Genomic DNA, 16,821 nt, shown 5'->3' on the forward strand with positions numbered 1-16,821 from the left:
AGGGGACTCTCAGACCTAAAAACAATTAGCGTTCCTTACAATGATTAATCTTAACCTAAGCCATGGAGGTTTCTCCCCCATAACTGTACAATTTAACAAAAATTATAATATAAATATTATTTTACTTCTCATTTATTAAAATAAATAAAATTATTATCGTTTTTAACGATTAGTTAATTCGTTAAAAATTGTTTAAATTAAATTCCATAACTGTTGATAAATGTGGTTTACTTAAGTATTCTTTCTTTTAGGACAACATTCTTCTTCAGCAGATAAATTTTCCCTATGCGTATCAAAAACAATACATACTTATAAATTATAATTATAATTAAAATTTTTTTAACTAAACATCCAACACAATTTATAAACATTGTATATACATTAGAAAAGAAATATGAATATAACTTAATGCATTAATTTTGTACATTTTGGTAGTCACTAAACTTTTCATAGAGCTAAACGTTTACACTCACTTGATGATATGCGATTAACAAAGAGTTTAGATTCTGTATATAAAATTTATTTTTAGTATCTTCACATTTTCGAAAGCCACGTATGACGTATTGTTGACTTTTAGTCAACTTAAAATGTTTACTGTTTAAATGTTAAATTAAATAATCGTCTAATGGCACTATCATCGTACCTAATTGAATATTACAATTGTCATGTTAGGTTGTTTTGATCTAATCAATAAAAATCTTTAAGTAACTGAGTGTATTTGTCTTTAAATTGGTAATTCTGAAGAAGTATAAATTGAGATTTGATTATCGTTTATAATATATTATGATAAGTGGTTACTTTGAGTTAACCGATTATCAAAGTTAATTAATCATACATCGTAATAATCATAAATAGACAAAATACTTTTGACCATAAACTAAGATATTATACTATACCTTAATCTATGCTTATGATCGCCTTATTAATTATTCTTTATTATGGAAAAAATCATTGAATTGAATTTTAATATCTTACTGAATAGGTTCAACTTTACGAAATAAAAATTACAATATTATTTTAACAAATAAAACGTTTAGTCCTTCTTGTTCTAATAAAAACAATTAGAAAGGGTGCTCTCATCATATAAAAAAATTAAGGAGGAACTCCGATCCCCAGCGGCCTATGCAATTTGAGCACTAACATACAAATATATTATTATTTTTATTTTTACATTAGGTACCCACGCGTACAATAATGATTTTTAACCCTTTAACCTAATCAGTTAATAACGTTATAGTATACTGTAAAGATTATTTTAAACTAATTGATAGTCTGACTCATTATACATTAATTTTAAAAATATTATGAGTTCTTTAATTCATTAAATAATCTGACAAGTTTAATGTCTGTGTGTTTGATAACAAAACATTATACGAAAACAACATAAATGTTAATTAAAATATTCCAAATGCTTAGGGTCAGTTTCATAATAAAATTTAATGGGTACAGATAAACTTTTGTAAAATATATATACCTCAACTGATATATAATATATTTTGTATTAAATTATTGTTATCTACCAATAAGTTACTGTGTTTACTGTTTATGTTACAATAAATATTTATACTTTTTATACTACATAACATACGATTATAATATATCTAACGTAATGTAAACATATAAGGAAAGTTTATTTTTTGCTTGTCTTGCAATTTTTGAATAAAAACTGTAATCTACTTAAAATAAAATAATGACTAATTCATTCATGTTAATATACCTACAATTTTACTCCAATTTCAAATTTTTAACAACGTTATTTGTACCTATATTACATTTGAAATTTGAAATTTAAATTATAGTAATTAATTAATATTGGCATTAATACTTAATAGTACCACTTGAGTGAAAATTTGACTTATTATTTTTTTAGACAAAACCTCGGAAACTTTCATACTATTGATTTTTACTTTCCATTGTTGTATTATTTTTTTGTTTATTTTTATGTTGTCAGCATACATCAAAAATCAAGAACATCTTATGTTTTTTGTGTAAGAGTTTATTAAAAACCTCTTAAAAAATAAGTAAATTCATCATAACGTCTCCTTTTTTTTACTTTTTATAGTATTTATTTAGATGTATGATGTATCGTTTTAATACAGAAATATCTAACATTTACTTTTGATACACTTTTTACTAAAATATTCTTTTAAGTATAAATTTCTGTATAATTTAAAATTTTGAAAATAATTTATTATTTATTTCAATAATCACATAATATCAAATATAATATTATAATAAACATATATTTTTCTTATATTATATTGGTTTTTAAATAATAAACTACAAATAACCAATATTACAATATTATTATATACAGTGGACGCAGCTAATTAAACTCAAAATCGTCTGAAACGGTCCGGACGTATCCAAATACTTAATAAAAAATTCAGTTATAAGACTCACTTTGTGCTGGTCCCAAAGTGAGTCTTATAAGCGGCGTCCACTGTATATTATTCCATTATAATTTATTGTATAGGTACCTGTTGTTACTTGTTAACATTTTGATATTTCCGAGAACTGTACAAACTAAGGCGAAACGGTTTTTGCGCAAATAGGTGCAGTGTATTGAAATATACTAAAGTAAAATACCTATCATGAGTACCTATCATGTGATTTATTATTTAATTGAAATAAAAATTAATGGTAAATGTATTATGTATATATTTATGTATAAGTATTCAATAATCGTATTGTTCTTTTTTTATTTTGTCATTAAAAATGAATACAGACACGATATACTTGGAACAGTTACGACAGTTACGAGTAGGTGGTTATAATATACATATTTCCGAACGAATCGCTTTATGATAATATTATTATTTATTAATACGTCGAGTACGATATATATATATATATATATATATATATAAGCTTACAACTCGTCAAAAAGATAAACAACTGTATTAAAGGTATAATATTACTATTATACAATATGTAACATAAACAATACGATCACGAACGAACACATTCGGAAACGTATTATTCGTGTTGCTATTAGTGACGTTTCCTAATATTATTATTGTAATATAATATATGGACGGGGCTCTTCGTTCGGATTTCGTTAAAATATTATTGTCTTAGGCGCGTGTATTAAATTTTGTACGATCACACTTACTCGTCGTTCTCCTCCTGAAAGAAAGACATTGCGAATCTTGCTTCGGTCCGGCGCTGGCGATTTGTCACGACTCTGTCGTTCGATAGTTTATACACTATAAAACAATATCGTTATAACAATGTTGATTTATTATTTTTATATTGTTGTCTTGCGGTACGGCGTGGGCGAGAGGTTTTCTTCTCGTCGATAGTATTACTATAATCGTTGGAACACTCGACGTGTGACGACGCGTATTTTGGGTACAATGGATACCTACCTGCTGTACGTACGGCGCCACCGGTTACACTACAATGGTATTCCTTCGGGGGACGAGTGGACGGCGAACACTGAAAGGACTCCTCGGAGCTCCCACCGTACGGCGGCGGCGGCGGCGGCGGAACGAAAAAAAAAAAAAAAATTCGCCCGAACAGTAATACTTGACGGTATATATATATCAACAGTTGCACGCGCTTGCGGTACCCACTATTCCAACGAACACTGGACGTGCGGCGTTAAGGCGTACGAGCGTGTGTGCGTGTGTAAGCACGTGTGTGTGTGTACGTGATCCGACCGAGGCGCATGCCCGCCGTCTCGTTCGCCAGCTCGGCGGCCGACGTCGTCACCGTAAAACGCCGCCGATCGATGCGATCGCAGTATACTGTTATATACGTATACGTACGTACATTCATACACATATACAGGGTGATTCGCCGAGCGCGTTCACACCCCCCTTTTTATAATATCTCGTATTCGCGTTAATTCGAATTATGATTTTCGGATGATTTTCGGATAATTTTATTTATTTTTTTTTTTTCTATTTCAATACTCGTTTAGTAAGACCGCAATGTTCTCACTGCGCGTATAATATTATATATACTTATTTGTATTTTTCATATACCGTTATTATCGAGAGTATAGTGTCTTGTGTCGGTCCTCGTTTGTCGTAAGCTTTGATTATGAATTGTTTTTTTTCTCTTTCTCTTTTTCTTTCTCTTTTTTTTTAGCCGATTAATCCAATTTGAAATTTGAAAACTTGGTAGTTTCTGAATCACAATAGTAGATTCGAGGTAATAATCCTCATTCTTTTTAACGGTCTGACATCGGATTTTAAAATATAACATTTTAATTATTTAATACTTAATACCTAATCAATACTTGGACAAAATCAAAAATGCTAATAATTAATTAAATATATTATATATTATAATATTTAAAAATCACAATACTATAGTACTTATAATCTTTAAGCTATAATTAAACTTATACATCATGGGCAATATCTTTGGTACCTACACTTGCACAAACCTATTCATTATTCTGAAACTAATCGTTAACATTTTTATTTAAGAAAAAAATCATCTGCGTATTTTTACAACGTTAAGTACACGAAAATAAAGCAGTTTTATTTAAAACAAAAAGAAAATTTTATCGCTAAAGGACACTCCTTAAATTACATTTAAGGATCTAATTAGACATTAAAAAAAACTAATCATAAGTACACTTTAAAATTCTAAAAATTAAAATGCGAAAACATTCGTTGTTGGAATTAATCAAATAATGGGGGTGAGCACGTCTGAAGAATCATTCTGTATAAATACTACCGAGTGTGTGACTCTATCGTGTTTTGTCTTGTCGACGATGGCAATAATAATGTATAATGAGAAAATATGATTTTTTTTTTTTTCTTATAATTCATTCTCGCTAGTCATGTATTTATTAAACACAAACTTACGAGCGTCGACCGTCTTATAACCAATATACTATGTACCTAAGTGTATACACACGCTGACACGCACACTGTGTATGCATTAAAACGACTATAATGCAGCACGCTGTCGAAGAGTGTGGTGATAATAATAATAATGTAAACGAATCGTGTTTACGAATACTAAAGTTTATGAATTCCTACATTTTTTTGTTATTATTATATTTTACACGGTAGTGTAGAAAAAAAATGATTGACCCGATCGATTAAATAGATATACGCATTTGATCTATACTAATATTATAGTATACGGGCACACCCTATATGCACTATATTTAATAATAATATATACATATTATCCTCTATAATACTAACTACACTTGTATAATAGTATACCAGTTTACACCAAGTATTACAGCAAACACAGTAAATTATATTCCCCGGGCACTAGTTTATATACGGGATGAACTCGCATGGTCATTATTTCATTAAATCCAGTGGTGACTTTGATGGCAGGGAAGTGATGCGGCGGCATTGATTAAACACCCTGGTAACTATTGCTCGAGAATTACTGTAGTACAGACTTTCATAGTGATTTTTGTACCGTTTATGTGTATTATACTATAGTTATATGTTGTATAGTATCATAGCGGTAGTCACATAGTGAACGTCGTTTCAACGAACGGTTCGTCCGGGGTTCTGTACAGTGCCATTTAGATTTTACGATGCTTTTCGTTTATTCTTTTAGGGGTGGCCATAATATTAAACGCAGCACATCTCTCTACGTAAGGGTTGAACTGATTGAAAGATAAAACGCGTTAAACGCAGCACGCGGTCTTGTTATAGATTTCTGAAAACAATTGTCTTTGCATGCCACACCCAAGTCCGCAAACGATATCAGGATCCACTATAATACATATACTGGCTCAAATTCCATCAGAGTATGTAACTTAAATGTGATTTTTTAACGGTGGACGGGAGTGTAAATGGTGGTAAAAATCCTAAATAATAGTATGTTTCTTCGAAATGCAAATAATGTCTAAGAAGCAGCTTAAATACGAAATACTATAATTTATGTGATATTTATGATTATTGCGGTTTATTTATTAAGATTAAAATGCCTATAAAAATGTATTATACTTTTATTAGACGATGAGGGCCACCGGCCATTATGTTGTCTCTAAACTCACACAGCATTACACATTTAGCAAGTAATAATATATTATAAAAGAAAAAACCGTAGTTTTTATTAATAAAATAGTACAAATAAGGAAGTTATGTTGACTCTGATGTGTCATCGTGTCGTACGTTTCGAGTATGACTCGTCATTGAGTAGATTACTAAAAGAATGTGTTGAATTTGAATTTAAAAATAAATTACAATACATACATGTTTTACATACAAAAAATAATCTATCAACCAATTTTTCAAGTATATTTTTACTAACTTTTTCCAAATTATACCATGTATGTATTATATTATTAATTATCATAATTCATAATATATTACCGATATTTAATTATAAATCCATAAAGATACCTTAAAATTGTGTGAATTTGAGTGTGGTATATAATTGGTATAAATATTTTAAAAAATTAATTGTGTTTAAAAAATGATAATACGCGTAATATTGGTTTGAACATCCAATTTCATAAACATTTAAACTTTAAATGTTTTTATAAAAATATTTTGCATGATATATGATTAAGTTTTTTTATATTTTTAAATTTCTATAAAAACAACTTATGAATTACATATTTAAGTTTTTATTGAAGAAAAATATATTTTATTAAAAAATATTCAAAAATTTTAAAATACCTTTAAAAAGTAAAAATTTCAGAAAAATTCATTGTGTATAGAAAACTATGCACAATAATAATAATTTATATATTATATGTGTAAGATTCAGTCCAAGTTATTTTGATAACCCCTGCAGGCTATACTACTCATCCGTTCCTCTTCTAACCTCTCGTTCGATGTTCACTTATAACTCTCCCAATCAGCCCCTCGTAAACGTTTAAAATCGAAAAAAATTCAGTATATATTATACAGCTGCTGCAGACGGCTGCTGCTAATGAAAATTAACGGTCTACGCATCTCACGCTATATATTGTACAAGAAAATTAATGCTACGTAATAAATTGTTTGTCACCCTGCACTCTTAGCTATTGTGCAGTGAATGGTGAATGCGCCTTGTATAATTATATAGCAGAAGACGTTTTTATGACAAAGTCAGTAATTACGGTACACTGATCACGAATAATCAAAATAAAAATTAAATTCAATCATTTTATCTATATAGTTATAATATTAAGGTATATAATAATATATATACAATATACATTTTTGGTATTTTTTTTTTTTAATCGTTAATTGATTCATTTTTAATTTGTAGGTACTTACTTATATCGTAATATTATATAAGTACACTATTTAGTCGGTATATATAATATAAATAAATCATATAAGTCTCTTACCGACATGCAGATAATAATTTACCTATATAATATACTTAGTATAACACGAAAAATATAACTTTTAATACAACGTCATCAATTTGGGTTATCTTGATTTTTTTTCCCGTTTGATTTAAACGTACGACATATTTTCAATGATACTCTTGCGACTTTTTTTTTTTTTATAAATAATCACGATTGACCAAACTGTCAAGACTTTAGACGTTTTTCTATATTTTATAAAGCGTATAGTATATTTATCACGCAGTTTTTTTCTAATATTTTTTTTTTTTTTTTACTTCATTGATAAATGTCACTAAAAGGTATACAACAAAGGCGCCTATTGCATTATTATTATTATACTCGTATTATGTTTTTATATTATATACTTAAGTAGACTATTATTATTTGCAAACTGCAATTTATTTTATTCTGTTTACTGATTAAAATTGATTATTACATATTATTATTAGTATTATTACCCAATGATTATCCCTGTTTAATAATATTAACATGATGACATTTTTTTTTTTTTATAAAATCAACGCAGTAAAAGATTTGCATATTACATTATTAAATCAACTAAATAAATATAATATAGTTGTTAGTAGTTCATAGTTATATATAATATTAAATTATTAACTATAAGATGAATATTTAATAACCATTTATTATAATAAGTTTTAAGGGGATGTCAGAGGGTTGCGTGCATAGTACAGTAGAACCTCTCTCGTTCACCCTCGGCTCGTTTAGTTAGGCCACTCGGTTGATCCAACCATATTATTATCGATAATAATAGTAGTATATCGATAGTATATTGCTTTAAAAGTACATAGATACCAAATTGTTAGTAATTAACAGACAATAAATTGTATAATTCATTATTAATTCACATACTATAAATCTGTATTTTTTTTTATTTTCTGATAATCCGACCTTTTCTACATTTCCGATTTTTTTAGTTTATTATTTATTATTCATTATAATTGTAACCTGATGGTGAAAAATCAAAGTTCATTATTTCTTATAGTTTATAAAATATTAAGTATTATTCTAATATTATTAGTATATATTATAAGGGGAAAACAAATGTTATGCTGACGCTGACCTTATGATAATTATTATACTTTTTATATTTTATTAAAATATTGTTTTATAAATACAATTTTTTCATTTGTGTAAAGATTTTTCATATAATATTCTTGTAGTCATCATTTTATCCATTAGCAATACATTTAAAACTAATGCTGACATTATAAATACTTATTACTACTTATTTACTAGATAGTTATATATTTGTGACCAATTTATAGCTTGAAAAAATTGAAAATCAAATTATGGATTTTTTTAACTCAATTTATTTGATTTTATACCTATACATATTGAATATTGACTTAAATGAAGAGTTAACAAAATTTGTTAACTATCACAGATTTACTTATCAAAAAATGCATTTAGAACTTTTGACACATTCTGCACTGTTTATAAATAATGTTTTACTAACGCGCATATTTATAATTTATACAAAACGATATTTGTTATTCGGAATAATTTATATGTACTCAGTGTACTAATAATTATGATGGATTATTTTAGATTATGCAAAACACAATATTATATAATATTATATTATATAAATTCGGCGAATCTTCTTAATGAGAATTGAGAACAGGAGAATAATATTCTCCGTACTGATGATAGAATATGTTACATATCACTATATCAGACACCAGATTATACGTTGATACAATTCTAATGAAATCCATTCGTCTAAAACTCTTACAATTTAACTATAAATATTTATATACATAAAACTGTATAGAGTTTAAATAATAAATAAAAGTTATAAACAATACAGTTATTATTTTCATATCAAAAACGATGTACTTATAATACAAGATAATATCCCTCCGCAATAGAATATGAAAAACCATTATACATATCCTCTTTTAACTAAATATAAATATAAAAGCCTTATTCGCCGTGCATTGTTCATTTATTTTATTTTTAAATTGATTTTCCGTCAAAATCATACTTTTCCTTTTTCAACTAAATGAAAATTGTGAGGAAACCGTTTGATTAATATTGAACGGTTGTAGGTATTTGAGGGTCAAACAAAATAATAAAGATTTATATATATTTTTTAAAAAATATATAATTGTTTATTTCATTATTTCAAATTAATGTCATAAACCATGATAGGTACTTTAGGTACTTAATTAAAAAAAATAAAATTTAATCTTAAGATGTATTTCAGTGTATGTGTGCTGATGATGAAATTATGTAAAAAATTACCAAAAGCAAAAATTTTAATTTTTTGAAGTGAACAATTATATTTTTATTATTATTTCACAAAAACATCATATTATTAATTCTTATAATTTTATAATTTATATTACTTACTACTTACTATATCTAAAAATTATTTTTAAAATGTGTATACGTTCATTTAAACTACAATATAATATAAACATTAAAAATTAGTATAAAAGATCACATAAAAACAGTAACAAATATATTACATTAATAATTATTCTTAAACTATTGTTTGTAAGCGACCATCAGTTACAAGATATTTATACTTATATCCTAGATTACGGTTATAGGTTTATAATCAATTAATCATATTTTTGGGGGCTTAAAGCCTTGCTATTTTCATCTATGGTTTACCTCTTCTCTACACTTCACTAAAATATATAATTACTTGACTTATAACATTCACTTTTTTCATTATAGAATATTCTTTTGTCTGCCATTGATCGTTTACATGGTAAAATATAATTTAATATAATAATAAAAAGTTGCTTTAATAAATAAACATAAAAATAAAACTATTAGAATGTTTTGATTAGTTTCCAGATGACCAGATTAATTACACCTATATATTATTAATAGCATACGTAGTTAGTAAGTCATCGCACATCAACACAGGAGTTCGTAACTATAAGTTGAGGAAAAAAGTCATTAAATACAATGAATAATATAGACAGTGAGACAGATGTTTAAAATTTGAGGTGCCATGAAAAAACATTTAAGTATATCTTACCATTCTTACCCTTGGTCTTTAACAGAAAGATGACAAAGAAAATTAATTCGATAATAACTACAAATTATAAAAATAAACTATATAATTAAGTAAGTAAGTAAGTAATTCTGTTATTATAAATAATAATATAAACTAAACTAAAATCGTAATTTTTTTCGACATTTGAACTTGATATTATGTGATTAAAACAAGTTATGCATATGTATTTTTGATCATTTTATAAAGAAAACTTATCAAATTCAACTTGTATTACATTTTAAATGTTTTTTCTCATAAATTAAAACTTTATTACATATATGTAGATTGGAAAAAAAGCAAATAGAAAATTCATTATATCTATGAATAGCACAAACATAACCATATTATGCAAAAATATTTTGAAAAATATTTTATTTGATTATTGGAAAATGCTAACTTAAATATTTAGCAAAAAATGTAAGTCTTTATTCATAAACTACTTTAAATGTTGAAGATTCAAGCATTTTTACTGATCTAAAACGTAAAAGGAGAAGACAAATACAAAGAAATAATAAATATACACATGACACATACATCATTGTAAACCAATTCGACAATAATATATTCATCGTTCCACTCAAAATCTAAAATAATGTAATTTTTTCACACTTTCAAATTCAGTGTCTTAAAATAAATTTTAATAAAAAAGTATAGGAAGATCGTAGCCTCTAGGTACTAAAAATTTTCATTACAATATATTATTTTTCACGAAATCGTATAGTATTAAGTGATTTGCAAAACCTGTCGCATGGTTTTTAGTGAATAAAATATGTGGTTAATGCAAGATAAATGTTCTTGTCTCCCTGGCAAATACAGTTAACATAATAATTTCAATAAGTAAATCGGTGTATTATAGATACATTATATTAAATATATAATATAGGCAATAGGCATTGTAGTAATTAATAGGTAACATATATTCATTTTAATTGTTTTAAATTATATTTTCATGTACAGTATGCAGTGAACAATTAATATTTTAATTTATTTTATTGTACAGTAGGTTTTTTGGTATTTACTATTAATATTTACTCTTATACAGTTAAACACAACATAATGTTACAAATGTGTGCTTGTTGACCTTGTTTAAATCTAGTAATAAGTTCGGTGAAATCAGTATCAGAAGTTTAATACTGATCCACTGTAAGGAAATTAAATGTTAATTTACCACTCCAAGACCGCAGCTCGCTGCAGTCCCCAAACATATTATTAACACTCCACTATTAGACTAAAATCTAAAAGTCATGTCTCTTTAGTAATAAAAATAAAACTAAGTAACGATAAGAAGAACAGTTAACCTAATATATTGTTTATGTTACCTTTTCCTACTGGAGGAATTATTATCAGGGGGTTCGCAAATGTCTATAACAAAATAGTTCCTCCATAGAACAAACTTTGCTGGTAGAGACCTAAATAGGATAGAATAGAGATCTAATAGGTAATGTAACTTCTTATACCTATCGTGAACTTCCAAATTCTTTGCTAGTTCTGCTGTGTACTGACTATTGAGTTTCGGGAATATATATAATAATTGAAATTGTATACTCGTAATAAATGAAAACTTTTTTGCTCAATAAAAATTATTGGCACTTGCGTAAAGCCGATTTGAATTATTAGAGATGGGTGTAGGTAAGAGGGGTGTTTTAGGTGTTCAAAAACCCTCCGAAATTAAAGATAAAACAATTTTAAAATAAATATTATGAATTAAATTTAATGTATATCCAGACAAAAACTCTCCGAAAATATTTCCTACCTACGCCCATGTCATAGATCAACTCAACCAAATATGGCCTACCGAATACGGCAGGCCTATGCGAGCCAGCGACCGATGTACACGCGAGTGGATACTAAAAACGCACTAGCCGATGATCTGTTTGAAGTGGCATTTTATGCTATTTTTTGGAAGTCAAATGGTCCTTATTGTGTTAAATATTTATTGAAAACAATTTTTATAGTTATCAATACAATTAAATATTGTTTTAGTGTAAATATTGCATTGATATGAATTATATTTTATCTTGATTCTTTGTATACCTTTGTTATTTTATACTTACACATTCAGTGGTTATATTTCTAATAATTCCACCTATAATTTAATATTTAATAAAACTATTTGATTAAAATATGTCAATATATAAATAAATATTTACGTAATTTATTCGTAAAAGTGGTTCACATTCTTACAAGATTATTTTAATATAAATAATAATGTAATCGTGCAGAGAATATAATATTTAATATTACTAATATACTATAGCATTATTATATTATAATACTATATGAATATCGTATGATATATGGGAAGCGGAAAAAATGACTCGGAATAAAAACCCACGGAAAAAACCCCAAATTAAAAAACACGCGCCGGAAAAAAAGCCCAGGGAAAAAAAGTGCTATCGTTGTAATCTTATAGGTACTATGAAATATTTTATAAACAGTGGTTGATTGTTTATTATACAATGGATTTACAATCATATAATATATTTTTAAAACAATTTATCATATAATTATTTAATAGAATATAGGAACAAAATATTAAAAATACAAAATATTCTCGTTTGTGGTAACATAATAATAACTAATAATTATAATACGAGAGATCGCATAGTCATAATAATTAAATAATATAATAATAATAAATTGTTAATTTAAAAAAATAATTTTCGATAAGTAGTCTATAAAAAAAAAGTTAAACTTATTTAAGCAAAATCAACATTTATTAAGGGTTAATTAATAATCATTGATTACATTTGTCTCATTTGAGACAATAATAAAATGGTGTCAAAATGATAACAATCAATAGTTAATACTATTAGTACTACTAATACTACTTTTATACAATAGTAAATTGTTGAATTATAAGGTTAATTATAATAATAACATTTAGGCTATATCTATACATAAAAAAATTAAAATTAACTTAACTGTATAATAATGATAATTAACAATAAAAAGCTAAGTTAAAACAATATAAAATTTAATTGAATTTCTAAAAAGTATGTATGTATGTATGTATATATGTATGTATAATTCAATAAAGTATTATATTTTACTACTATGAATATTATTTAAAATATGTATCTATAAATAAATGTAAATATATTATATATATAATATATTTTTTTGGGCTTTTTTTCCGACGTGTGTTTTTTAGTTAGGGTTTTTTCCGTGGTCATTTTTTCCACGATTTATGTATATATATGTATCATGTCACAATTATTGATATTAATTTTTATCAAATCTTAGTGAACGCTGCCTTTATAAATTACAACTCATATTAGTTAAGTTGCAGAATAAAATATAATGACAGATATTGCTGCAGTTTCGAACCATCATGGTGATTCACTGCCGCGCGTGCCGTCGATAAATGTATACTTATTATGTATAAAAATAAAACAACTCAAAATAACAATATAATAATCACATATTACTTCCTCAAGAACAACAGTCGAAAGCTAGACGACAAGACCACACGGGGGTTAATCTGGTGGGTGTGTCAAAATAGTTCGCTGCAAAATAATAACGGCGCGCGCGTGCGCGTTTGAGTGAAAAAGTGAGTGAGCATTTGCGTGTGTGTGTGTGTGTGTCGGCATTTTGCTTGGGTATAAAATTCTGATGTCGTTTACACACACACACATATGTAATATGTATATATATTATGATATCCGTACGTGGGTGTATGAAATACGTTTACGTGTTCAGTGTTGTGGTAATTGGAATTTCGTCCGAGAGCGCATTGATTCGACGAGTGGGGTCAGTCGCCCGACCTGTCGTCGAGTGTCGTCTATGTAATATACTCGAACGGAATGCGTACTTATACGACTTACAAGTTATACACTTATACATAATGTCCAAGTTGTATATATATATATAAAGTTCTATCGCGTACAAAACCTTTGCTTAGCCAGTTATATGATATATATTATATATATATATATTATATATGGGATTATATATATATACTAGGTATAGTAGATATAGTGTACATAATTTCCGTTTTATCTCCACGGAGACGACCGGGTTTCTTTGTATATACCCAGTACCCACCTATATATAACTGCATATTATACGATATAAACTATTATAACCGAGTTCCGTTTTGCGCGTGTTTAGAACACGTTGATTATAATATAATTTCGAAATTCTCCCCCAGAGCGTGCATATTATTATAATTTATAAAATGTACAATGCACATAATTATGCACTGTCATTCACCAAGCATGTACCCCTTCCTCTTTTATCCTTTGGTGTTGCATTTTGGAATTTTTAAGTTAATTTAAAGAACTATTTTTTTTTCAAATAAGTACTTGGTTTTTTCATACCATTTAAGAAGCGATATGTGGCTATAGGTACAAACTTCCTTTTTTGTCAATTGAGAATCACTCTTTTTACCATAAATTTATAACACAATAATTTTTTTTGTAAATGTGTCAAAATCTAAATTTGAACGAGTATTTTATGATTTATTATCTGTATGTAATGTATAGTATGTATATACTATAGAACTTATAAGAAAATTGAAGAATAATTATTATTAAGTATTATAATGGTTTTTTTTTTTATAAAACATATACATATAGATAATAAAATATATGTATGTATTATTATATATATGTATTATGTATATGTATATTTAGCGATGATCATCTGTTACTTCATTTAAACTCACCAAATTTCAATATGCTGGTATAATTTTTACATTTTTTTGGTTTCAGTATAATATGAACTAAATACTTAAAAGGAACTTTGTACTAAATTTTAAATTCTTAATTATAAACATTTTTAATTAAAAAGATATTAATTACAATTTAATTTGCAATTTTTGTTGAGTTGCACCCAAAAAACAAAATCTATTTTATCAAAACTTGATTTTCCTTTATAATTCTAGTTTTTCTTTAATTTTTTGTATGAGTTTCCAGATTATTTAAAAAATAATAATAATAATGTTTGAATTTGCATGACTATTCAAAAATGCAAACAAAATCAAATTTGTTATCAAAAATCATTCTTCGAGTTGAAAATCAAAGCATTTTTATTTTTTTCAACTACTTGTCATGTATACAGGTATACAAAAAAAAAACACACACATCATTGTAAAATCAATAAGTTTATCACTCAGCTCGACCACTCAAAATCTAAAATCGCCATAGAAAATATTACTTACTTATAAAGTAATAACATACCATGCCATAGTCCATAGGCTAACTTCCAAAACTTAGTATAGTTTTTATATAATCGTTAAGACAAATAAAATGTTTTTATGAAAGTATTTTTAACAAAAATTATTCATGAATAAGTATTATATGAGTATTATTATTATTATTATAATCATAAGAAAAATGTTAATAATTATAGTTTAATAATTTTGAAACAATAATTGCTACATCTGCATCATAGTATTAAGGCGTTTCGTCAAGGCAATTTCTTTCCATAATGATTAATGATTCACAAAACAATAATTCAAAAAAAATAACACTTTTCAGTACACGTAGGCATTAAATTTAGTAAAGATTGAATTATAAATTGAAAATGATATTAAAAACAAATAAATCCAAAATTGGTTAAAAAAAACTATATTATTTTTATGATTTAGTTTAATTTTGGTGTATTAGCATTTAACGTGTAAAGTTTTATATTTATTTTGACTTGTAGAACTATATAATACTTTTTATGAATTATACATAATAATATTATTTATGAATTTGGCTATAGAACACTTCAAACATCTGATATATTTTGTTAAACTCTCGCTGATGAAACATTAAGTTAAATAGTAGTATTATTTACCAAATAAAAATAAAATAACTATGAGAAATAAAAACATCAGGACCAAAACCATCGAAGTACTTTTATCTACGTCTACTTGAACCATATTTGTTGTATAGGTAAAAGGTACATCTAATATTAAATTACATTGTGTGACCACTGACGGTCACGTGATCAATCATATCACACCTTATCATGTATTTGTATAACTAAACATGGTTAGCACTTTACAAGGTCGCATTTGTATGTCCCCGGTCAACATATTTATGCCGCCCCCATCCTCTCAAAAAAAAACAATTAATAACATTAAATCTATTATTTGTACTAATTAATAATTATATACGTAATGTAGAGTATGGTTTATATTATTACATAACATATACCTACTCTACATAATATAGATCTCATGTAACATAATTGTTACAAAACAATAATTTATGTTTCATGAGGAATATTTTATACTTTGAAACAAATGGCATCAATACACACGAATCATGATTACAATCAAGTTTAATACACCTATAAGCATACAGCTACATGAGGATTAAATGGTTTAAAAATAAATTAATTAAAAGGTTAATTTATTTTTAAATATTTAACTTAAAAAATTGATTAAGTTGAGTATTGACTGACTTTAAAATTATGATACGAAATCAAATATTTAAAATATTTAAACTAATTTATTCTAAAATATTTATGGTCATCCCGGATGACTCATCTGTATTTTACATAGGTA

General features: G+C 26.3%; 1 protein-coding gene across 3 annotated transcripts in view; it reads right to left on the reverse strand.

The window, feature by feature from the left end:
- The window catches only part of LOC114123412 (uridine phosphorylase 2), a 31,755-nt gene that overhangs the window by 11,281 nt on the left and 3,653 nt on the right, over positions 1–16,821 (reverse strand). Inside the window, exons 1-2 of one of the 3 annotated variants that reach the window (XM_050199734.1) lie at positions 3,372–3,605; positions 3,116–3,209 (exon numbers count right to left, since the gene is read on the reverse strand). The exons of 1 other annotated variant lie outside the window; for it this stretch is intronic. In XM_050199734.1, the coding sequence (XP_050055691.1) occupies positions 3,116–3,144 (29 nt within the window). In that variant the 5' untranslated portion in view covers positions 3,145–3,209; positions 3,372–3,605. Of the gene's footprint in view, positions 1–3,115; positions 3,606–16,821 lie in introns of those variants that run through there. One more of the 3 variants, XM_027986371.2, reaches the window with a different exon arrangement.

This window comes from Aphis gossypii, chromosome 1, assembly GCF_020184175.1.
Source record: "Aphis gossypii isolate Hap1 chromosome 1, ASM2018417v2, whole genome shotgun sequence".
In the NCBI taxonomy this organism is placed as follows: Eukaryota; Metazoa; Arthropoda; class Insecta; order Hemiptera; family Aphididae; genus Aphis; species Aphis gossypii.